The 25,366-nt window shown below is 36.9% G+C and overlaps 2 protein-coding genes across 2 annotated transcripts; both read right to left on the bottom strand.

The window, feature by feature from the left end:
* Positions 1 to 1,214: 1,214 nt before the first annotated feature.
* LOC127126780 (uncharacterized) lies at positions 1,215 to 4,123 on the bottom strand. Its single transcript, XM_051055776.1, has 8 exons — positions 3,567 to 4,123; positions 3,352 to 3,442; positions 2,964 to 3,109; positions 2,644 to 2,887; positions 2,470 to 2,574; positions 2,205 to 2,387; positions 1,933 to 2,134; positions 1,215 to 1,801 (listed from the first exon to the last, which is right to left on the bottom strand). The coding sequence occupies exons 1-8, from the start codon at positions 3,923 to 3,925 to the stop codon at positions 1,302 to 1,304; spliced, it is 1,830 nt and encodes a 609-aa protein (XP_050911733.1). The 5' UTR covers positions 3,926 to 4,123; the 3' UTR covers positions 1,215 to 1,301.
* A 16,379-nt stretch (positions 4,124 to 20,502) lies between these two features.
* Positions 20,503 to 23,662, bottom strand: LOC127126779 (zinc finger protein CONSTANS-LIKE 15). Its single transcript, XM_051055775.1, has 4 exons — positions 22,713 to 23,662; positions 21,635 to 21,754; positions 20,835 to 21,097; positions 20,503 to 20,762 (listed from the first exon to the last, which is right to left on the bottom strand). The coding sequence occupies exons 1-4, from the start codon at positions 23,373 to 23,375 to the stop codon at positions 20,654 to 20,656; spliced, it is 1,155 nt and encodes a 384-aa protein (XP_050911732.1). The 5' UTR covers positions 23,376 to 23,662; the 3' UTR covers positions 20,503 to 20,653.
* Positions 23,663 to 25,366: the final 1,704 nt, after the last annotated feature.

Below are 25,366 nucleotides of genomic sequence, written 5' to 3'. Positions count from 1 at the left end.
CACTTACTCATAAATTGCAATGAGTAATCACAGTCATTTCTGACTAAACAGCTGAAATCAATCACAATGGACTGAGGCGGATTTTAAGACCTTAGAGATAGTAAACCCGAACGAGAGCTAGAATCCACGATCCACCGTCAGTCCAAACAATCCAAAATTCTTTGACGGAGTGAAGACAAACAAAATCTTGAAACTTGCAAATCTCAAATGATCTTGAACCAAACTGAGATTCAAGAATAAAAAATGTCAACACACTCACACCAGAGAAAATGAGGCTTAGATGCAGAAAAATCGGCACCAAAAAATCTCAAAACCACGTCAAACAGAAAATCCACAAACTTCATTAGAGCGAAGCTAAAATGAAGGGAGGACCTCAGTTCACCGTCGCAAACGAAGACCATCGAAGTTATACGACAACCGCCCAAAGACGTTGAGAAAGAACCACCAATTATGATCGACCCCATCCGCAAAGCTTCAAGCGTCCACCACCAACCGACAAAAGTCCAACCACCCAAAAGGGTTTGAAGGGTGGTGAAGCCGCTTAGAGACCAGCCATGCACCATAAACACAAACCTGCAAGTTTAGGAGACCCACCAGAGAAGAAGATGACACAATCGTAACCGAGTTACATCACACAACCACCGTCAGTGAACTCTTCCTCCACCCGTAAACCAAAATTGGATGAGGACTCAACCGAAAAAACGAACAGATGAAATGGAAAAACCAGCACAACTCTGAATATGAAGAAATCAATTGTCGATCCGCCTAGAGCGAGCATTAATCCACCAGACCAACCGTCGCCCAAAACCATCGAAGCAGAAAGAACCAAACCATCAGAACACAGAGGAGATTCTGAGGACCACCACGCTACCCGCCACCACAGCCGGGGCTACATATAGTCACCGGAAGTTTGGATTCAAAAGGAGAAAGGTGTTGGTGTGTTAGAGAGAAATCACACGAAAATAATATTTGAAAGAGAAATCAATAATTACTTTAATAAAATCGTGTAAGACTAGATTCCTTTTCACAAAAATCACCTATTGAATGAATGTAGTTGTGGTTTTAATTGTTTGTCATTTATTTATTTATTGAAAATAAACCGATCTAATTCATAGGTGCGGTTAAAGCCATTTTCAAAAAAACTTTATTCAGTTGACCAAATTTCATAAAAGCAAATGTCTTCATAGACATAAAAATTGTAAAAAGTCAACCAATTGTACCATACATGGTACTACATGCATGGACTGTTCACAATCTCCTCACATTGAATCCTTAAGCAATGTCTTTGGTAACTCAAGTATTTAATCATGTGAACTCTTACTATAAACTAGTCCATAACCAAGAGGAAATAAGGGGTCATCATCACATGAATCCACTCCCTCAACAGTTTGATCAAGCTGCTCAACTCTTCTGAACCAAGTCATTGGTAGCTTACCTTTGAAGTCATGATCGCCAAATATAACATCGGTGATTCCATTTCCTTCGGTACCGGGTAACCACGCTGCAACAAGAGCTTCTATCTTTTCCAAAAATCTTTGTTCCAAGACCAAAGGTCTTCCAGATATCAAAATCACAAGTGTTGGAATTTTATCAGAAACTAAGTCCACAACTCCAGCTCCATTACTTGGGATTACAAGTTCTGAATTGTCACCGCCACACTCGGCGTAAGGAGCTTCGCCAATAGCAACAATAGCAAAAGAAAATTCATTACATTGTATGAATTCTGTTGATGGGAACTTTTCATATATAACTTCTGTTTCATGTCCCACAGCTTCCTTAACAGCATCCAAGATAGTTGTGCCTGAAATTGTAACAACACAATAATAAGAAAAAAAACCATTTCTTTATTCGATGTGAGACTCTTATGCACATTTGATATTATAAATGAAACAAAGCTACTCGAAAAACAAACAGAAAGAAAAAAAGGCATACCAATTGTGATCTGGCCACTAGATCCATACTTAGTACATGTCCACCCTCCACATTGATACCCTATATCATTAGCATGAGTTCCGGCAATGAGAATTTTCTTGGCGCTCTTGTTCAATGGAAGAAAAGGCTTACTAGGATCCTTTCCGTTTTTCAACAGAACCAAGGACTTTCGAACTGCTTCGCGTGCTAGATCTCGATGTATCTGTCAAATCAATTTGATGGATAAACAAAACTATCATTTACAGTGAGTACCAGATGATAAACAAACTTACCTTGCATCCTACGGTATCCAGCAAAGACCTGTCAGTTAGAGGAAATTCAAAAAGTTGAGCAATAAACTTCACTCTTAAAATCCGCTCAACGGCGTCATCAATCCTGGATATTGGTACTTCCCCTGATTGAACTAGAGACATCAACTCTTCCATGAATTTTTCATATCTTAAAGGAACCATCACCTGCAAGTGTTCACAAACTTACGAATTCAAAACGATATCAAGTAATCTATGTTAAAATACTACAGGATTTGAAGATCTGTACCATGTCAATTCCAGCATTAATGGCAGTGGAGATGCAATACCGATAGTCCGATCCATAAGGTTGACACAGTTCATCAATCCCCTCCCAGTCAGAAATTACAAAGCCCTACAATGGAGCATTGGTCTTAACAAATCAAACAAAATACAAAGCAGCTTCAACTATGTTCTGCAGTACCTTGAAGCCTAGTTTTTCTTTCAAAATTTCATTTATCAGAAAACGATGACCATGGAGTTTGACACCATTCCAGCTGGAATACGAGATCATAATGCTTGAAACTCCCTGATCTATGCAATCTACATAAGGACTCATGTGGATCCTCTCCAAGTCTTGATATGATAATATAGTATTCCCCTCATTTACGCCTTTTTCTGTGCCTCCATCTCCAACAAAATGCTTGGCACAAGCAATAACATTGTTCCTGAAGTACTTATTAGGTTGAAACGAAATTTCTAAAAACATCAAATTTGTAATGAATATGGAAGTTTTGTTGATACCTCCCAGCCACAAATGGGTATCCCCTTGAATGTGTTTGTGGAGGTTGGCCTTGCAAGCCTGAAACTAAACTAGTCATTTTTCTGACTATTTCAGTGTCTTCACTGTAACTTTCATAGCATCTTCCCCATCTTGGATCCTTGCAGACCTGTAGTATCCATTCAAACATGATACTAAGTTCTACATCTTCTTATCTATTTGCTAAGCAGAAGAGTTGGTTACATTATGATCTATGAAGCACGGACGCAGACACTAACACTAGACACGACACTAACACATTGACCCTATAATAATTTTTAAAAATGAATAAATTAAAAATAATCACAAATGTCGGTGTTAGTGTCTCTCTGTTTTCAGAGGTATGGTGCTAGAGAGGTTATGATGTCTTACAGCCACACAAGGAGCACAAGTAAAGTGAGTTCCACTTGCTCTAAGTTCAAGTGAAGTTGCAGCTCCTATTCTTTGAACTAAATCTGTATCTCTACAAGCAGCACAGTCCACCATGAATGAAGATCAAAGCTTTAAAGATACAACTGAAGGGAAATAGTCTTGTCTCTAGGATTTACACCAACAACAACAAAATATAGAAACACGGTTTAATTTACCTTGTAGCTCCTAGAGCAACATTGTGAGGAAAGATTGTAGAACCATAGACATTATTATTACCATGAACAGCATCAGTGCCATAAATGATTGGTATGCCTAACCGTGATTGAAGTGCCAGCTTCTGAAAACCGTCCACCATATCAGCCCAATCAGATGACACTTGTTTATCACAAGTTGCACTATTTGGTGGAGCACAGTACACACTCCCAATAGTGAAATGTTGAATGGCGGAAGGAGTAGTGACAGAACGTTCAATTTGAGTCATTTGACCAATCTTTTCTTTCAAACTCATTAGAGAAAGAAGGTTTTTGATGCGAGCTTCATTGGGTTCAGAGGGATTCATGTACGAGGAATCCATGTAACTAACTTGGATCTTGCTGTATTTACTTACTATGATGTTTGTTTCAAGTTTTGTTTCAACAAAGTTGAAGTCCAAACGGTGAAATGGAACAACCTTAATCTATGAACTTTGTTCTGCGGCAAACATTTTAATTAAACTTAAAAAAAATAAAAAATTCAGCAGCATGTAAGTATTTAATTACTAGAGTTGGTGGATTTTCTGGCGCAGCCACCACCTCAAAAGGATGAAAAATTGATATAAAACATAAGAGCATAATTATCTATAGTGCTTTCACATTTGACTATGGAAAGTGTTGTTACTTAATCAATTTTAGGTTGATTAGAGTTTAGTTAATACGGTGGTTATTACTAGGAATATACGTGGTTACTATTAACTACTCCCTCCCTTCTCTTTTACAAATAAAATTTATTTATTTTAATTTATAAAATAAATGATTTATATATAAACCAAATTTATTAATTATTAAATGAATTAAAAAATTAAAATTTATTTATAATAAAGAATGGTGTGCTTATTAATTAGAAATTAGTTAATTAGTAATATGATTTTTATATAAACGATGTAACAAATATTTGTATTGTCAAACATAATGTAATACAATCATCACTTTGATTCCTTTAAACTCTCTCTTTATTTTCTCTTTTCCTCATTTTTTTAGAGTAAGAAAGTTCTTGCTCTATCAAATTTGCTAACTTGAGTCTGGTTCTTGATTTTGCAATACACATATTCAAAAAAAATTCTGCAATTATCAACCAAGTAAAGATGATTGGTGGTAACGGTCTTTCTAACTCACTTTTTTCAGAGTCCATGATGATAAGAATCGAGAGAGATGACACAAACTAATGAAGATATTTTTTTGTTATCATGACACACTCGAATTAGTTACAAATGGTGTTCAAGAACCCATAGAAAATGCAGTTAAAACACATGAATATTCATAAGGAAAAGAAGAATAAATGTTACAAGGTTAAGTACTCAAGACAAGCAACATCAAATGCTGCAAATTTTGACAAGATTTCTCATACTGAGTATGCAAAGGAGACATATGATATCTTGATCAAATACTATAAAGGATGTGACAAAGTGAATGGTGTTAAGTTGCAATCTTTGATAAGACAATATGAATTACTACAAATGGAGATGAATGAAAATATTACAACCTATGCATCAAAGATTCAAGGCTTGGTTCACACGATGAAAAATCATGGTGAAGTGATGATTAAGAAAATGGTGATTGGAAAGGTGATGAGGACACTCAATCTTCATTTTGATCATATGATAGTTATTTATAGGGTATCTAGAAGCACATGAGTTAAGGATTCTTAAAAGAAAAAGAGTGCAAGAGTCAATTTAAGCTCAGTAGGCTCAAACTTTCAAGAAGAATGGTTCTTTAGAGTGGCACACAAGCAAGAAGATTTGAGATAAAATCAAGAAGTATGCATGTTTAAGCTCCCAAAATACCAAACTTTATGGTAAAACTAAATCCTTCAAAAAAGGATGAAGGGAATCAAATTTCAACCAACAAAAGACTCAAAGCAAGGACAAGAAGAACATTCAGTGCTATAACGTTGAAAATTGAATCATTATGCCTCAGATGGTATGTATAATAAAGGAAAGAAAAGGGATCAAGACAGTGATGATGTTGAAGTTAACATAGTCCAAGATGATTCAGATGATGGCACTAAAGTGTTCATGGCTACAATTTCTAAGGATCAACTTTAAATAGGATTATGGTTTCTAGATACAGGTTGCTTAAATCATATGACATACCATAAGAACTGGTTGGTCAATTTTGATAGCACAAGAAAGAGAATGGTGAAATTAGCATATAATAGAACCATATAGGCTGAAGGAACTGGGAACATGGTAATCATAATAAATGATGGTAGGTTTGCAACTTGAGGATGAGATGTTTCGATTTTTGAGAATGTGATGTTTCTACAAGGAATGGAGTGCAATCTACTAAGTTTTGGCTAGATTATATAGAAGTACTTCTTTGTAATCATAAAGGATGATGTATGTGAACTATATGATCCTACCAACATCCTTTTCCTAAGGTAACCACTTGCAAAGAATACGACCTTTAAGACATTGTAAACACCACAGAGATAGAGTGCTTGAAAGTTATGGTGGAAAATAAGAAAAGTTGGATATGCACTACTACGTAAAAGTCATTTCACCACTGTTGGAAAAGAGATACCACTATAGTTGACCAACCATGGTGAGGTAGGGGTGATTGTAAGTATGATGTTTTCCACAACAGTCGTGTGACCGTAATTATAGACTAGGTAGTGCACTAAGTATCACAACAGTTACATTAAACAACTGTAGAGAAATTCTTAACGCTTAACATTTAACAATGGGTGTGCTAAACAATCATTGTGATATATACACCTGAGTTTATTATAAATTATGTGGAATTCTTATTTCGCCAATGTTCATTAAACTTATAACCTTTCAATCTAATCTAGAAATTTATAATATTACAAATTAAGTTATATTAGAAGAACAAGTTACATTAATCAATGTTATATAAGATTTCTTCAACCCATTATCCGCATTTCGCTCTTTAATGGTTATATTTTGTTTCAATGCTCTGAGTTCTTCATCCCCCCCCCCCTTCCTTCCCCTCTAGTTCATTTTGAAAAATATTATTTACTTTTCAAACAAAGTTAGAGTCGGTTAAAGAACTAAAAGCATTAAATCAATTTCTAACCGTTAAAGAGCGAAATACAGACAATGGACTAAAGAAATCTTGTAAAACATTGATAAGTAAAAATTTGTTTTCTAATATAACGTAATATCTCATATTATAATTTTCTAATTCAATCTGAAAAGTAATATATTCGGTAAGGGGTTGGAAAAACACTCAAACAACATAAGATATAATAGACACATCTTTTAAACAAACATTAACAACAACATTCATCAACAACATATCTTAAACAACATACAAGATACAACAAACAACTCTTATTAACAACAATAAAATCATAAACAACATACCGTAAAGAACACACAACTTACAACTTTTATTACTAACAACAAATAACTTTTATCAACAACAACAACAACATATCAACTCAAAAAATGTTTCACGAACATACTTGTCCCATAATGGCATCCACAATGAAAGGAGGATGAAGCTGAATTGAGAGTTGCAAACTTGTGTTAAAATTTAATGGATGTCATATCGGGTCTTTCACACAAGTTTGCAACACTCACTTTAGCTTCATCCTGATTATATCTTTTTCATAACAACACAAACCATTTGTGAACAAAACCCTTAGTATGAGGTTTCTTGAGTTAATTATTTTCATTCACTTTCCCTACCTACAAGTCAAAATATTATACAAATGCAGAAAATTCACCTATATAATCCATACACTTCTATAATCCATAAACCAACAAAAATTTCACTCATCTTAAGTTATACGTGTCATATTATCCTATAAACATTTGAAAGAAGTTGTTGAAACATAAACAACATAGTTCACTTCTTAGGTTATACATTCACTCATACTAATTAGTTTAACTTCTAAACATATTTGGAAACATAAACTATTAAACCATGTAAGAATGTACAATATATATTGTGAAGTCTAACCTATATCATAACCATTTCCTAAGATTTGATAGAGTTAAAGCATATTCTGTAATGTTAAGTTCTTGTATTTTTTATTGGAAGTGATTTTGGTAAACCTAACTTAGCTGCAACATGTTGAACAAGATGTCCTAACATGTGAATTCGACATCTTGTCTGAAACAGGTTTTACTCTTGGTAACGGTTGATTGTTTAACTGATTTCAGAATATCCTAAGCATATTAAGTAATCCCTTGTGACATTCGCGATTGAGGAATCAGAGATTCTGATTGATTTCAATAGATTTAGTTTTCTAAATGTTGAGACATTTTAGGAAACTTTTGATTGATAGCCTTATGTTGTGTCGCTGGTTCACTTCGTGCACAAGGCCCAAATCTAGTTCATTCTCTGGCTATATATATATAATGTCTCAAAACCTAATTGAATCACGAAGAAAAGAAGATAGTTGATTGTATTAGGGTTTGAGTGTATGAGTTGTTTGTGAGCCTATCAAATATCATCTTGATATATAGGTAGGATTGTGTTAACTGGTTGTAAGGATTGTCAAGCACTCATAAGCTTTTAAGCATTGAGTGATTGTGTGTCTATGAAGTGTGACTTCAGAATTTCTTGTACTAGTTTTAATTGTCACTATTGTGATTAAAATGGAGGTGATAAGCGTCTCACACCTAGGAGTGTCTTAGGTAGAAGTTAAGCACGGGTAGTGATTAGGGTGTATTCTGTAAATTGGAGATAGTTTGCAGAAGGTCTACAAACTAATACTATTTAGTGAATTTCCTCCCTGGCTTGGTAGCCCCCAGATGTAGGTGTTGTTGTACACCGAACTCGGTTAACAACTTTGTGTGTTATGTTATGTTATGTTATATGTAAGTTATTTTGTTCTTGATCAGATATCAGTGTCTCAACATCTCTTAGGACATTTGATATCTGCATACCAGAATTTCAATAGGTATCAGAGCAGACATCCTGCTTTGTTTCTGGGTGAGATTCAGGGAAGATAATTTCAGGTACAATGGACAGGGAAGGTGGATTTGTGAACAGACCACGCAATCTTGATGGAACCAACTATGACTACTGGAAAGCACGAATGGTGGATTTTATCAAATCCATGGACAACAAGGCTTGGAAATCTGTGATCAAGGGATGAGATCCACCAATGATTAGAGATAAATATGACAAGATTACTGATGTGTTGAAGGTTGAGGAAGGCTGGGATGATGAAGATGACAAATTAGCTCTGGGAAACTCCAAAGCGTTGAATGTTATATTCAATGAAGTGGGCAAGAACATCTTCAGACTAATAAACAACTGCATTGTTGCTAAAGGTGCTTGAGAGATCTTAAAGACTGCTCATGAAGGAACCTCTAAGGTAAATATGTCAAGACTTTAACTTCTGACCATTAAGTTTGAGAACTTAAGAATGAAGGAGGATGAGAACACTCGTGACTTTCACATGAATATCGTTGAGATAGCCAATGCCTCAAGTGCTCTAGGGGAGAAGATGTCAGAAGCCAAGCTGGTCATAAAAATCCTCAGGTCTCTTCCTAAGATATCTAACATGAAGGTTACTTCCATTGAAGAAGTTCAAGATATCAACAACATGAAAGTTGATGAACTTATGGGATCTCTTCAAACCTTTGAGTTAGGGTTCAGTGAAAAGTCAGAAAAGAAGAAAAGCATAACCTTTGTTTCTAATATTGAAGACCTTGAAGATGAATGTGAATACAGATGAAGGGATATCTAATGATATTACTTTACTTGGGATACAATTCAACAAAGTGATGAAGAAGATGGACTGGAAGATAAGAGCTAATGTTAAGAACAAGTCATTCGACATCACCAAAAATCAGAATTTTGGCAGAAGGCCCAAAACTGAAGAAAATATTAACCAAGGAAAAGGAATACCATGCCATGGATGTGAAGGGTTTGGTCACATAAGGGCTAAGTGCCCCACATTTCTCAAGAAACAGAAGAAGGGTTTGTGTGTCTCTTGATCATAATATGATTCTGAAAGTGATCCTGAAGTGGAACCTACCAAACATGTTACTGCCCTGACTGGAATTTGTGACTCTGATGAAGACTCTGATTGTGAGGAACTAACCTTTGAAGAACTTGCTGAATCTTACAAGGAATTATGCCTCAGAATTGAAGAAGTCTGTAAACTGGGAGAAGATCAAAAGAAACCTATTGCTCAACTACAAGCATAGAAAGTGGAGCATATTTCTATCATATCTGATCTGAAGGAGGAAGTTGTACTGCTCAATTCAAAAATTGACAATATGACTAAATCTGTAAGAATGCTTAACAGTAGTTCTGATGTACTGGATGAAATTCTTCAAACTGGTAAGAATGCTGGAAATGTTTAAGGTCTAGGCTATGACAATCAAGGAGTAATGAACAAAGGAAAAGGGTTTATAATGAACTTTGTTCCACCTAAAAGACAACAGGAACGACATATGTCAAATCAAATGTCCCAACATCGGCAAGGGTATCAAGAGATTTACTCAGAAAGCAAGACCGAAAGATGGAAGTGTCATCATTATGGGAAGTTTGGTCATATAAAGCCTTATTGCTACAAATTGTATGGCTATCCTAAATCTGCTTCACAACTCAGAAGAAAGCAAACCATGGTGAAGCCAAAGAAAAGATGGATTCCCAAAAATGGTATGTCAGGACTCATAGCTCACACCTCCCTCAGAGCATCTGCTAGAGGGGACTGGTATTTTGATAGTGGATGCTCTAGACACATGATTGGTGTCAAGAGATTCTTGGTGAATATTAAGCCATATGCCACTAGCTATGTCACCTTTGGATATGGATCAAAAGGAGAAGTAAAGGGGATTGTTTGGACCTAAACTGAAGTTCTCTTCACATGCTCTGTGTGAGGCATGTCAGAAAGGAAATTTTTCAAAAACTTCTTTTAAAAAGAAAAATGTTGTTTCTACCTCTAAGCATCTAGAACTTCTTCACATTAACTTGTTTGGACCTGTTAAGACAGCTTCAGCCAATGGAAAGAAGTATGGACTGGTCATTGTTGATGATTTTAGTCATTAGACATGGGTTAAATTTCTAAAGCACAAGAATGAGTCACACTCTGTATTCACTAGCTTCTGTTCTAAAGTGCAAAACGAATTTGACTCCAAAATCATCAGAGTCAGAAGTGATCATGACGGCGAATTCGAAAATAAGTTTTTTGAGGAACTTTTTAATTCAAATGGAATATCCCATGATTTATTCTGTCCTAGAACTCCACAACAAAATGGGGTTGTAGAAAGGAAGAATATGATGCTCCAAGAAATGGCCAGAACCATGATTAACGAAACAAATGTGGCTAAACACTTTTGGGCTGAAGCAGTAAATACAGCATGCTATATTCAGAACATAATCTCTGTAAGACCTATTCTGGAGAAGACTCCTTATGAACTGTGTAAGGGAAGAAAACCCAACATTTCTTACTTTCATCCTTTTGGATGCTCTTGCTTTATTCTTAATATTAAAGAACATTTGAACAAGTTTGATTCAAAAGCACAAAAAGGTATTATGTTAGGATACTCAGAGCGCTCTAAGGGCTACAGAGTATACAATACAGAAAAGTCAAAGCTAGTTGAAAAACTTGCAGATCTGGAAATAACACTTGCAGGTTCTGACGAAAAGACTAAAGAATCTGAGGAAGCTGAAAAGCAAAGTCCAGAAACAATTGAAATCTCAACTATAAAGAAAAGATCAAGAAATCGTCCAAACATCTCTGAAGATTTGAATCTGGGAAACAAGGATAAACTTGTCCTAACAAGGTCTACATTCAAAGTATCTGAAGAAACCCCTATGGGATTAGTATCTCTGATAGAGCCTATTTCTTGTGATGGGGCACTTCAAGACAATGACTGGATTCTAGCAATGGAAGAAGAACTTGATCAATTTGCGAAGAATGACGTTTGGGATCTGGTACCAAGGCCAAAAGGAACCCATGTTATTGGAACAAGATGGGTATTCATAAACAAACTAAATGAAAAGGGAGAAGTGGTCATAAACAAAACATGAATGGTAGCACAAGGTTACAGTCAACAAGAAGGCATTGACTATAGTGAAACATTTGCTCCAGTCGCCAGGTTAGAATCCATTCACTTACTTGTATCATTCGCTGTGAATCATTCCATCAAATTGTATCAGATGGATGTCAAGAGCGCATTTCTAAATGGTTATATCTCAGAAGAAGTGTATGTTCACCAACCTCCAGGTTTTGAAAAACCCAAATGTCCAGAACACGTTTTTAACTGAAAAAATCTTTGTATGGTCTAAAACAAACTCCTAGAGCTTGGTATGAAAGACTAGGTACCTTTCTTCTGGAACATGATTTTATTAGAGGAAAGGTTCACTCTACAGTCTTTTGTAAAAACATTAAAAATGACCTCATGATATGTCAGATATACGTTGATGATATAATTTTTGGTTCAGCTAACCCCTTTGTTTGTCAAGAATTCTCTGAGTTAATGCAGGCAGAATTTGAAATGAGTTTGATGCAAGAACTAAAATTCTTTTTGGGAATTCAAATCAACCAAGCTTCAGAAGCCACATACATATACCAAAGTAAATACATAAAATACATTCTGAAGAAATTTGAAATGTCAGAATGCAAACCAACAAAGACACACATGCATCCAACCTGCATTCTAGAGAAAGAAGAAGTAGGTCAAAAGGTTTGTCAGAAGCTCTATCATGGTATGATAGGCTCTATTCTCTATCCGACGGCTACACGGCCAGATATTCTTTTCAGTGTATGTATCTGTGCCAGATTCCAATCGGATCAAAGGGAATCTCATTTAACAGTTGTTAAGAGAATCCTAAGGTATCTGAAAGGAACACCTAACCTTGGCCTAATGTATGAGAAAATGTCAGAGTATAGGCTCTCTGGATATTGTGATACAGATTATGTCAGAGACAGAGTGGAACGAAAAAGCACATCTGGAAACTGTCAGTTTTTGGGAAACAATCTTATATCTTGGGCCAACAAAAGACAGTCAACCATTGCACTCTCTACTGCAGAAGCAGGATATATCTCAGCTTTATTATGCATTACTCAGATGCTCTAGATGAAAAACTAACTAGAAGATCTTCAGATATATGAGAGTAACGCTCCTATCTTTTGTGATAATATTGTTGCCATATGTTTAAGTAAAAACCCTATCTTCAGATACATTCCAGAGCAAAGCACATAGAAATAAAACATCATTTTATCAGAGACTATGTTCAGAAAGGGGTAATTTCTTTAAAATTCATAGATACAGACCACCAATGGGCTGATATCTTCACAAAATCCCTTGTTGAAGATAGATTCTCATTCATTCTGAAACATTTAAAAATTAAAAATTTCCCAGAATGAAGCAAACTTGCGCTTCTCTGAAATGGCAAAATAGGCACTAAACTTAACACCTGGTGTCTGAATCTGACTCTGATATTTCTACCAATTAGAAGTCATCTGAATCAAAAATCCTCAGAATCCAATCCCTTGGTATTCATGAAGATCAGATAGATCAACATGCGCTCTCTCTTGCGTCTGACTTTGGATCTTCTAGACAATTGTCTAGCACAGAGCTCAAGAGACAGGCCTTTGAGATTTCCTCAAGCAGTGTGCTGATTTGTGGATTAGACATCCATCATTAGCTGTAATTAATTTATCCCCTAGCGTGTAAACTCATTTTTCTGTGCCATCATTTATTTATTGTTTCTTATTCCCATTTAACATTGTCGTTTTGCATGCCTAAACTTAGGTATCTATAGTTACCACACTTCACACTTCACACTTTCACACTCTTCACTCACATCCTACACAAACCCTTGTTCTCTCACATTCAAGCACTATCAACATCTTCATGCGTTCTTCAGCAAAACTTCATCTTCCTCATGGATTCCCAGCAACAATCAATTTATAACTATTCCCAACAAATGGAATCAACGGAACAACCTCCAAACTCTTCCCAGCAAACCACCACAATAACTATTGTTATTTCTACTCCCATCTACAAGGAACCCCACATTTTGGACCATGAACCCCACATCAATCTTCCCACTCCGTTTGACAAGCTAGAAGTGCTTTGTGAATCGTTGGTTGATTTTGAGAACATGAAGAGGAATGAGATCGACCTCACTGAAGAACTTAGAAAGCAAGGGTGGTAAAACTACTTTCAAAGGCTCTATGGTCCTATCTACACCTATCTGGTCAAGGAATTTTGGAGATTTGCATATTTAGACGACCACTACATTGTGTCTTATGTTCTGGGGGTGAAGATCGTCATCATCGAGAAATCCATCTCTATCCTTCTGAACATGGAGAAGACAGGGGGAAGAAGAATCTATAACATTAACACTAGGGCAAGATACATGTCCCAGGAGATTGTCCCAACCATCTTCAAACAAAAGGCTGAGGGAAACTCGTCCAAGAACAAGGAACTTCACCAGAACCTAAGAGTCTGGCTGAAGATCATTCTGGGGACTATTCATCACCGCCCAGCGTCTAACTCGTCAGATTATATCAACACTGACCAGAAGTGTATCCTTCACTGCCTCCATAAAGGGCTTAAGCCGAATCTGCCAGCTTTGCTATTCAAATACCTGAGGGACTCTATCAGAGACACCAGGAACAACATGAAGCCCAGAACCTACATACCTCTGGGAAGGCTGATCTCTGATGTCCTGATAGAGAGCGGCTTGGTGGATCATCTGATTCATCACAATCTGATGGAAGATGTGATAGTCGACATCGGAAGACCTCTGAACTCCAAAAACCTCAAGAGCATGGGAATAATAGAGAAGGTTTTGGTCAGGCCCTCCTTAGACACCTCCTACGAAGCCCTGAAAGATCAGAGGAAGATATCCAATGGCCTCTACCTCTTCTCCAAGATAGATCCCCCAAAGGTGGTTGCATACTATCTGTAGGATCTGGCAAACCAAGGGGTCGATATCTCAGACTTCTCTACGGACTGGCTACCAGAACATCCACCGAATTTCACGAAGAGAATGCGAGAACCATCTTAAAGGAAAACGAAGAAGAAAGCTCGGAAGCTGGGAGAAACTTCTATCTCTAGACCTCCTGTGCCTCTGGTCTCCTCCTCTCCAAGTAAGTCTCTGCCTTCTGACTCTCCCTCTATTCATTTAAGGCAATTGCCTTCTTCCCTACCTCTACCCTCTCCCATTTACACACCCTCTGAACCTACACCTTCCACCACTAAGCCCTCTAAAACACCTACTTTTAACCCACCATCACCGCCCCTTCAAAAATTTAACCTCACCACCACCATTCTGCCCATATCTGAGGCCCAAATGTTCAATGAACTCATATCACCACCTTCCTCAACACCTTCATCCCCACCTTACGATACCATTTCCTCTAACTTTGAGCCTTCTGACCTCAATCCTTCACTCTAACTCAACTTCAAGCACGTGCCCTCTCCACCCACAACCAACCTGAACCAGAAACAAATATTCCATCACCATCTGAACAACCACCAACACCTCCATCTGAACCAAACATCGAAACTCCCATTGAAAACTCCATCTCCCATCATTTTGAACCTCCCACTGAAACCATTCTCACACCACCAGAACCTACATCCCCAACCTCTGAACCAGAACCCACATTTCCCACCCTGGAAGAAGCAGTAACTTTATTTGCAGAGTCTTCAGTGGAAAAGATCATATCATTATCTGAAAACTCTAGTATCAGTGATGATCCCTCTGCAGTGAGGATTCACTAGAACAGAGTGATCAGATGGATGACTTCTGAGGCTTTCAAGCTGAAAGGCCTCTCTAAACAAGTCTGTAACGACTTCATCAGAGAAGTTAGAGAGAGGTTGCATGCACGTCTGGCCAGAGAGGCAGAAGAGAAGGCCAGAAGAGAAGCTGAAGAGAAGGCTCGTCTGGAAGAAGAACAAAGAGCAAGAGAAGCTGTAGAGAAGGTCGTTGTTGAGGTTGTTGTTGCTGCTACTGCTGAAGTTGAAGCCAAGGCAAAGGATGATGCTGAAGAAGCAGCATGCATAAGAAGCTACTAAGGCTAGGAATGATGCTCTGATAGGGGGAGTAATCTCATTCTGATTTTGCTTCTCTCATTTTGAAGACTCTGGAAGAGCTACCAAAGGAGCAGCAGATAGTGAGAGCAACATTGGACCAACAGGACTCCGTCAACACCAACATATAGAACCTGTTGAATTAGTTGCTTCAGAGGATGCCTCCGCCTCCGAACCCTTAGGAACTTAGGATTTGTTTGTTGCTTTCTATACTTGCTTATCTGAAGTGTATTCTCGAAGTGTCTTTCTACCTATTCTTCATAGCTTTTTCAACTTATCTATAATGCCTCTTCTTATATGAATCATATTTTGCCAACTCTAAATCTTTTTTTGCTAAGTCTTTTTGAGTCTGACAAAAAGGGGGAGAATAAAAATAGCTCTGATGAAATAATATCTAAGCCTCTTGCTGCACTGCGTACATTTAAAACTCTTATGAAACTCTAAGCTATGCGGGAAATAAACAGGCTACTACGTAAGGAGATCTGGTAAGAACATCTAAAATTGATTATGATCTATCTCAGGGGGAGTCGTCACTCATCTGACTCTGAGATAATTTTCTTAAAATCCTTGTTGAAGTATCATTGTTTCATCATCACTCTGAGGTTTTTGTCATCATCAAAAAGGGGGAGATTGTAAGAACAAGATTATGTGTCTACAATTCATCTATAAGGTTTTGATGATAACAAATGCTGAAACAAATTGGTACCCTAACACAATCTATCTAAGTGTGTAGGACTTTAATCAAAAAACGATCAGATAGACATACATCTTATAATCATGTAAGTCCAGAATGACTACTTAGAAGATATTCAAGCAAAGGTTCTGACTATGTACAAAAGAAAGCGCACAAAGTTCTATGTAGAGAGAAGAATCAGACGCTCTGAATCTGAACAGTACACTCAACGGATCTGATGACTTTACATTCTGGAAAAATCACTATCAAAAAGACATTAAAAACCTCTGAAGTCAATCAGCTTTCAGCAACTATCTGAAGATACACACGTTGAACAAGAACATCAGAGCTTCGTGTGCTCTGACTCAGAACAATTACAAAGACTTAGCTGCGAAGTCTTCCATTTTTTGTATGAATCTATTTTTGGAAGAGAGTTAACATGCTCCAAAATTGCTATGGAAATGACAAAGAGATTAATGACATTAAAAGTCCATCATTACCAAGATATCCATGATTACCTCAACTAACGGTCTCTTTATCAAATCTATATAAAGGACGGATCATCTTCATACAAGACAATGAAGTATACGAGAATACAGCAAACAATTCATAATCTCTTTCATTCTTGTTCATTGTTGTTCACACGAGTTGTTGCTCTAAGTGTGAAATATTTATGTTCTTATATTGTGTAACTACTGCTTGCCTAGAAGCACTAAGCACATTACTGTATTTTCATTATTTTTTGAATATTCCTCAAGTGACTTGTGAGGTCTGTAAACTTGAGGAGGCTAAGAGATTTTCATCTTCTTAGACGCTCTTCATTGTAATCTTTCAAGATTAGTGGATTAAGTCCTTGTTAAAGGTGAAATCACTTTAGCCGGGTGGACTGGAGTAACTTTGAATTTCAAGCGAACCAGGATAAACTTTTGTGTTTGATAGCCTTATTTTTCGTGTGTGTTTTATTTGCAAAAGTTTTTATCATCTGTGGAAACAATTCAACCCCCCCCCCCCTTTCTTGTTTTTCTCTACCTTCAATTTTCAGGGTTAAACGTTCTGATTTAGTTTCTTTGATCTCATAGGCGTTGTTTGAAAATACATGGGTGATTCAAAAGGGACATTCCCAGTTGGGTGACCATTTCCCAAGTAAAACCTAGGTCATTAACTAAAAAGGCCTTAGGTTTTACTTTCTTGTTGTAGGTTTTATCCACCCTTTCCTTTTGCCTTATAAGCATATCCAACGCAATCCATCTTTCCTCGTCCAAATCGACTAACTCATCTAACATCATATCCCAGAAATTTTTAGAAGGTATCTGATTTTACCTTTGAATTCTTGTTGACTACAAGTATATTTCAGCAGGCAACACAACATCGTGCCCAAACGTTAGTCGAAAGGGAGTTTAGTTTGTTGCTTCTTTGGGAGACGTCCGACAAGCCCACAATGCTTGATCTAATGTCTTGTGCCAATTCTTAGGTTTTTGGCCCACATGCTTTTTGATCAAATCAATTATTATTTTGTTGCCTGCCTCGACCTGTCCATTCGCCTGGGCATAGTAAGGTGTAGATGTGAGGAGTTTGATCCCCATTTATGAGAAGAATTTTACCATCTTTCGCCCAGTAAAGACAGAGCCTTGGTCGGTACTCAGAGTTTCAGGTAGTCCAAACCTGCAAATGATATAAATAAGTATGGAATTTATTACTACATCCTGGTCGATCTTTGCTAATGGGATCACTTTGTCCCATTTGGTAAAGTAATCAATACCCACCATTATGTATTTCTGACCTTTAGAAGATGATGTTTGAATCTCACAAACCAGGTTTAATGCCCATCTCCTGAAAGGTCGTGGTTTTACCACTGAATGTAATTTGCTTACAGGGACGTGCTGGATTCCGGCATGCTTTTATTCAACATGGTTGGCTAATTGACCCCCTATCGAAATAGAAGCCACTTCATTTTATGGCCTGCCTGATGTGCTTCACAAGATCCACTATGGACGTCAAAAATTGCCAAATTTTCCTCGTTTTCAGTAAGGCATTTCAAAAGTATTCCTTTTGTTGTCTTCTTGAACAATTTATTACCTATGATGGTGTAACTTAGTGCTCTATATTTGACTTTTCGATATGTTGTCCCAGTAGGGTTTTATAAATACATTACAATCGGTCTACGCCAATCACCATTTGCATGTTGTTGATGGCTAAAACATCGTATTCCTTGGCCTTCACGTACTTCATTGCCCTCAAGCATTCAGTCTTGTAAGTTTGAGCATTAGCGCCTTCAACGAAGAGATGTTAGTAGGGACCGATTTCCCTTTAACCTTAATTAGTTCCTCTAGTTTCTCCTTGGAAACTTTGTATCCATAAGCAATTTGAGCCATATCATTCACTTCTTGGTTTTTTAATTGGGGTATGTATCTGACTTCGACGAGTTGAACTTTTCCAACAAAGATCGAGCCAAGATGAAATATGATACTAAGCTCTCCTTGATACACTTGTACTCTTTGGTTAATTGTTTAACACCAACTCTGAGTCTCCTCTGATTAAACTCTTTCTTCCCCCAAGTCGAGTAGAATCTCAAGGTCGGCTATCAATGCTTCGTACTCAGCCTCATTGTTAGAACAATACTCCTTGATTCTAAATTTAAACTTGGTTGGGACTCCTTTGGATGAAACTATCAAGATTCTAATCTCAGTTCCTTCTCTATGACTTGAATCGTCAAAGTACAAGTCCCAAGGTTTCAAGCCTACGTAATTTTGCATTGTTTCAACAACTGTGTGATCGACTATAAAGTCGACCACGAATTTCCCTTTTATGACCTTCAGAGGCGCATATGTTAGGGAATATTCAGTAAGGCTAAGGCCCACTTCCCAATTCGATTATGTATAATGGGTTTAGAGAGCATATGTTTGATAATGTCAAAGCGAGAGTAAATGTAAACGTCAACTAGCTTTATATAATGTTTCAATTTTGTACAAGAGAAATACAAGCATAAACATAGTTTTTCTATTTCATTATATCTAGTTTCTGCGTTGTACAAGACTCTACTTAAATAGTAAATGCCACTTTCGACACCATTCACGTCCTCTTGAGCCAACATACTACCCATTGTCAACTCTGACGCAAAAATGTACATTTTCATTGGCTTCCCTTTTGCAGGAGGCATCAAGATCGAAGATTGTGTCAGGTAGGCTTTTCTCTCATCGAATGCCTTCCGATGCTCCAATTCCTATTTGAATCTTTCTTCTCCTTTTAGTCGAAGTAGTGGCGAGAATGCTTGAGGTTTTCCACTTAGGTTGGAAATAAATTTTCTTAGGAAGTTGATTTTCCCTAATAATGCCTACAGTTGCTTTTTGGCTGAGGGGGCCTCGTCTCCAATATTGTCTTAGTCTTGTTTTGATTTATTTTGATTCCTTTCTTATGGACCACAAATCCAAGAAAATCTCATGCACTTACAAAAAAAAAAATACACATTTCTATATAGGCCTACATAAAAGCCTCTCTGAAGTGATGAAAAATAAGATTCATTTCTCTCTATGAAGTGATGAAAATGAAGATTCATTTCTCTCTAGTAAGTTGGGCTAGCATTTTTTAATCCGAATGACATTACAACCAGTTTGTGGGTCCCTAAAGCGTCTAGGCACATAAATATTGTCTTGGGCATATCATTTTCCGCGATGAAAATCTAATTGTACCAAGATAGACATTAACATGCTTAGATATTCATGGCATGCTACCGAGTCAACAAGCATCTATTGGCATGGAATACTCGCCTTTAGGGATAACTTTGTTCAGATAGAAAGCTTGAGAGAGATTGAAAAATTGTCACTTTTTTAATTTAGAATAAGCTCCAATAGAAATGAAAAATGGGGAATATCTAACGCGACAATATCACTCAACGTTATGATAAAATGAAAGTGACTTACTTAGGAAGTATAGTGCTCTGTACATTTCCGTATTTAAACAATATTTTTTATTTCATTTAGATGTGTGAGTGAGCACCACTAAAGATGCTCGGGATGTACCCCTGATTCGGACTGAAGCAGTAGTGGTGGAAAAGAAAATGCAGCGCATGAGAAACAAAGTGACAAGTACATTAGAGTAGGAGACTCTGGATTCAAATAACTGAACTTATCATTTTGATTTACGTTTGTTTTAATAATACCCACTTTTGTTACACTACTTTTTTATTCTCCTATGTTTTCTTTAAAAAACTGATCTCGTCTCGAGGTACCATTCATAGAAACCATTTAGCAAGAAAGAATGATATAAATAAATCAATACCGAAGGAATTCCTCATTAAAACTAGAACCTATTATTATTTCTCTGATATTTATATATAATATACGTATACACGTACAAGGCCAATGCCATGGGATGAGAGGTTTCTGAGAAGGCACTCATCCTTCTTGAATGTCATCATCACCTGCCTTAACAAATCTCCCTCTCACTCTCTTTCTCGTATCAGCCCTAGCCTTCCTTGATTCATATCGAATGTGCTTGTCAAACCTATCCAAAGTAATAAAATGTGATATTTTGCAAATCGATAATGTAAAACTTTGTCGAATTAACAAGATGTACCTTCGAGTTTTCTTCTTCTCCTTATAGCGTAACATGGCATCCCCTCTATTCCTTACTTGTTCTTCCAAGCTAACCTTGCCATTTATGTTACTAACATTTTCACTCCCACTCAAAAGATACTCCATAACTGGTACATTGTCGGCGGCACCATTGTATGTTATGGATTCAACTAATTTGGACTCAGTTGGTAACCCATCTCTAGTTTTCTTGTTGCTATCTACTTTCTTCTTCACATGGCTTGATGATGACTGATCTGAATGATTCTGCGAATTTCACAACGACAAACAACTTATAAATCACGGGTTCCCTTTAGATAAATAAAACAAACATGATAGAAACATAGTAATAATGCATTAAATAAAAGCCAAATCATATGGAAATAGTGCTTATAATAATGTACTATAATATGTTATCCAACACTTAATGGTGCAGTTGTGTTGTAGTTAAAGTTGAAATATAGGTACAACTAAAGTTGAACTTTTTCTATGAATCTTAGGGCAATAAAATCTTGCCGACCTCAATTGTCCCTCCCCATGTGAACTCTGTACATTGAATCAAAGCAGTGTAGGCCCACAATTTGTCTGTATGTGTAGATATCATTTTCAAACTTACTAATCCACATCTGCTCAACTTTCTTTTTCAAAATTGGTTTTTCAAAAAAAGAAAAATTCAAGGTTTCATAATACAGTACACTAAACTCAAAGATGCACATAGTAAGAGATTGGATGTGCCAGAAAGTTTTCTACATGCTGTTAAATTGGCATGAATTGAAAAATAACTATTTACAATGAATATCTTACACTTCTTGATAGAAAATCATCACCAAGTGTTGAGTAATGCACATCCTGCAATGATTTTGGAACTACTTCTACACCATCATATGTCATATCTCTAGATTTCTGTAATTGAAAATCCCAGACCTGCACAACCACAGAGACTAATTATAGCATGTATGATAGATATTAGTTGAACCAGTACACCATAGAAAATTCAATTAATGCAGATTGAAAAAATCAATGGCTTTAAATGGCCCTAACTTAAGGACAGGTAAAAATATTTTAAAAACAGTTACTACAAGTACAAGGAAAACAGTAAAAACAAAAACATTTTCCAAGATCTCAACAGGGTTTTTACATTGAGAATGAAACTCTTCCTTCATATGTTGGTTTTCTTCAATCAAACAGTCACAGAGAAAGCTGCAAGTAAGATGGTTATCAAAATGATAATACAAGATCACAGTGCATTTAACTTAAGCTAAAAGTCCAAGGTCTCAAGAGCATTATGTTTTTCAAGATATTGAAGCAACCTTATCCTACATTACTCAATAACCAACCAATTACAATTAACAATCCTAAAAAAACTAAGCCTAAGTGCAACTATAATTGATTATGGTTTTCAAAGAATTGATTCTACTTGAAGCAATAATTTGTAGCTTTTGAGTTTAAACATGATTTTCACACGGAAATTTACTATTAACTCACTTTTGCAGGAATTTATCCAAACATAGTTCATCTTACTTTTCGGATAGAACATCATAGCGGAAGTTGATACATGTAGCCGACCATACTTAGTGGAATAAAACTTGGTTGTTGTTGTTGTTATATAGTTCATCTTACTTTTCCACACCCCTTTAGTCAGAATCAATTAACTCAAAATCAATTTTCTTCGCAGCAGATTCAAATACGCGCAAATTCAATCCATTATTTTATGTGGTGGCGCAGCAATTAGCTACTAGTTTACAGATTATTCACTACTTTTAGCAGACATAAATCTTGTAAAGTTACACTTGATTATCAAAACAATCAAAATTATAATATTAGTTTACATGATTAAAAAAGTTAATTTAAATTAGTTTACATAAAACAGAAATTAACAAACCTGAGGAGGCTGATAAGTAGGGTTACGATTCCAGAGAAGAACACCAGATTCATTTCCATAATCGTTATTAATTTTCTTAGCGCCGACATCGAATTCAGATGAAAAATTGAGCAAAGAAGTAAACGGAGTTTGCTGAAGCAACAACAAATCATCAACTTCATTGCTACAATCACTAAATCTACAATCATTTTCAGCTTCCAAATTCCTCTTTCTCTTTGCAACTTCCGCCACCTGTTCATAAATCTCATCCCTATTGTGAACAACCGGAACAACAGGACCTTCAAAATCCGCCACAAAAACCGCGTCGTTCGGCTTCAAATCAAGCCCTAACGCAATGACAATCTCGTGAACGGAAGGACATCCGGTGAGACCTTCCAGACGGCGGCGGTTGTGGTTATGGTGATGGGAAGAAGAAGAAGAAGAAGAATCACCGCCGTGAGCGTCCCAATCACAGCGGAGGCATTGAACTAGGTTATCGGTGAAGCAACGAACCGAAGCGGCGTCGTTTTTACAGTTTTGACAAATCTGATAACGCACGTGCTTGAGCGCGAGTGCGTTAGCAGAGTGCACGTGCTGGTCGCAAACTAAGCAGAGTTTCGCGGAGTCTGGTCTGCAGTATAGAACCGCGTTTCTTGTGTCGCAGTAGTCGCAGGGAAACGACATCGTTTAAGATAGTTTGATTGTGTTTGAAGTTTGAAGAAGTTGTGTATAATGAAGTGGATTTAAGGAGAATAGGATAGAATAGCATACCACATGATAATTGATAAGCATGAGGAAAGTGGATATGTAGTTAGGATGGAAGGTAGTACTAGTTAGTGTGTAGTGGGGTGGGGACTAGTAAAAAGATATTTTGGTCACTTTTTGGATATGATTGATTTTGAGGTGTAAATCTTGCTTGCATGTGCTTACTCTGTATGTGTTAATACCTTGCATCTTGCTTGCTTGTAGTTAGTATGTATGTATGTACAGATTACGTGCTGTCACTTTGTAGTTTTGTTTTGTTTGTTGGAGTGAGAGGCAGTGGGAAAGTTTTTGGACTTTGGGCTTTTTGGAGGTAGGTGCTTTTTGGTGTTTGGGCCGGTAGGACTGTTTGGACAGGTGGTTGAAGTTTGATGGATGCAAGTTGGTGATTCATTCACATGGTTAGGTTTTGATTATCCCGTCACATAAGGTGGAAAAATATCTTATGAAAAATAAAAAATATCCCTCAGATTTCAGAGATATATTTTCGGACGTACTTTGTTAAATTCAAAACGTTAACTAATCTAGAGATGTATCTCTTAAATATTTTAAAACATATACCTACATCTCACTCTGAAAGGTTTATTTTACATGTTTATTGTTCCGGAGATGCATCTTTGTACCCTATCAGAATAATGCATGTTATGTTTTGTTTATGGTTATTCAAATGAAAATGATGATTTATAAATGTTAAGGAATCTGTTATGTGATAAGCATTAAACCATATAACCGATATGCAAAAAATAACATATATAAAAATTCATATGGTTAAAGAATGACATATATAAAGGAAGTCGAAATACACGATAAAGTAGAGTGAGGTGAAAATGAAATACAATCCATAATGAATCCAAAGCACATCTATTATATACTACTGTGTATGTCAGACTACTGCTCTTCAGACTCCTCTACCCCCTGTCATCTGACGTTGTCTCTAGTACAACAGTGTCTTCCATGCCTCCGTCATAATGGCATCTAGGATCGGTCTCACATCAGATCCATCAGGGAAGATACCTTCGTCAATGTTTGCTTTTGCAATCTCCACTATGCGACGACATTTATGCAAGACATCATGAGCATGATCTAATTGTGATTGTTCATCATATAGTATCTCCTGAAGAGCTGACCTCGGTGGATCTCTTAGAGCATCATTCACCATATACAAATGTGACACTCTGGAGAATCACCTAATGTACTCGTTGACATAGTTATAGTCACTCTTAGTTATGGTACTTCGTGCCTCCTCTAGTACCATATGACTAAGATAATCATCAAACTTGGCATCCATATCTCTACATTTCATGGTAGGAGAAATAAAGATGGAAGGGTGTCTGGGAATAGTCAGAGCGTAGCCAAACTGCCGCATGATGCACTCATGCAGATGACGAAATGTGAGATGTGAACCATAAGCCAACCATCCTGAGTATAACATTATGTCATCAAATGATTATATCTTACGGTAATCGACATAGCTGTTAAAGTGCATATCCTCGGTAACCAAGCGATCAAGATACACTTTAAACGGCTTTATCGCCTGGTTCCTTCTGAGTGGGGAAAATGCAGAAACACGCGGAATATCCTCAGTATAAGACGGTACACACGACCAATCGGAGATGCATGGGAAATGCTGAAGGATCCAGGCCCCAAAAGTGTTGGAAAACACGAATCATCAGTAAGGACGTTGCAAAAATGTAATGAAAATGACACAGAAACATTAAAAGACCAATAAATATTACGATCGGTAGTGTGATGTTGCATGTGACCTGCTTCATCTTCCACCTACAACCATCTGATAACTTCGAGTATAAGTAGACCAAATAAGAGGCCTCACAATTGTACTCATGGATCCGTTCAAAGTCCTCAAAGTACCGTAGGTAGACGACATCCACATTAGTGGCACTCTTGTCCATAAA

This window comes from Lathyrus oleraceus, chromosome 3 (genome assembly GCF_024323335.1).
Source record: "Lathyrus oleraceus cultivar Zhongwan6 chromosome 3, CAAS_Psat_ZW6_1.0, whole genome shotgun sequence".
NCBI lineage: Eukaryota > Viridiplantae > Streptophyta > Magnoliopsida > Fabales > Fabaceae > Lathyrus > Lathyrus oleraceus.
This window is presented reverse-complemented; position numbering and strand designations above follow the sequence as displayed.

Excerpts from the sequence above, each read along its gene's own strand:
- LOC127126779 (XM_051055775.1), bottom strand. The coding sequence starts at position 23,375 with ATGTCGTTTCCCTGCGACTACTGCGACACAAGAAACGCGGTTCTATAC. Across the intron at positions 21,098-21,634 it reads ATGATTTTCTATCAAGAAGT|AATCATTCAGATCAGTCATC; the intron begins GTAAGATATTCA and ends TGAAATTCGCAG. Across the intron at positions 20,763-20,834 it reads GAGAAGAAGAAAACTCGAAG|GTTTGACAAGCACATTCGAT; the intron begins GTACATCTTGTT and ends TACTTTGGATAG.
- LOC127126780 (XM_051055776.1), bottom strand. The coding sequence starts at position 3,925 with ATGGATTCCTCGTACATGAATCCCTCTGAACCCAATGAAGCTCGCATC. Across the intron at positions 3,110-3,351 it reads CTTGTGCTCCTTGTGTGGCT|GTCTGCAAGGATCCAAGATG; the intron begins GTAAGACATCAT and ends TGGATACTACAG. Across the intron at positions 1,802-1,932 it reads TAGTGGCCAGATCACAATTG|GCACAACTATCTTGGATGCT; the intron begins GTATGCCTTTTT and ends TTACAATTTCAG.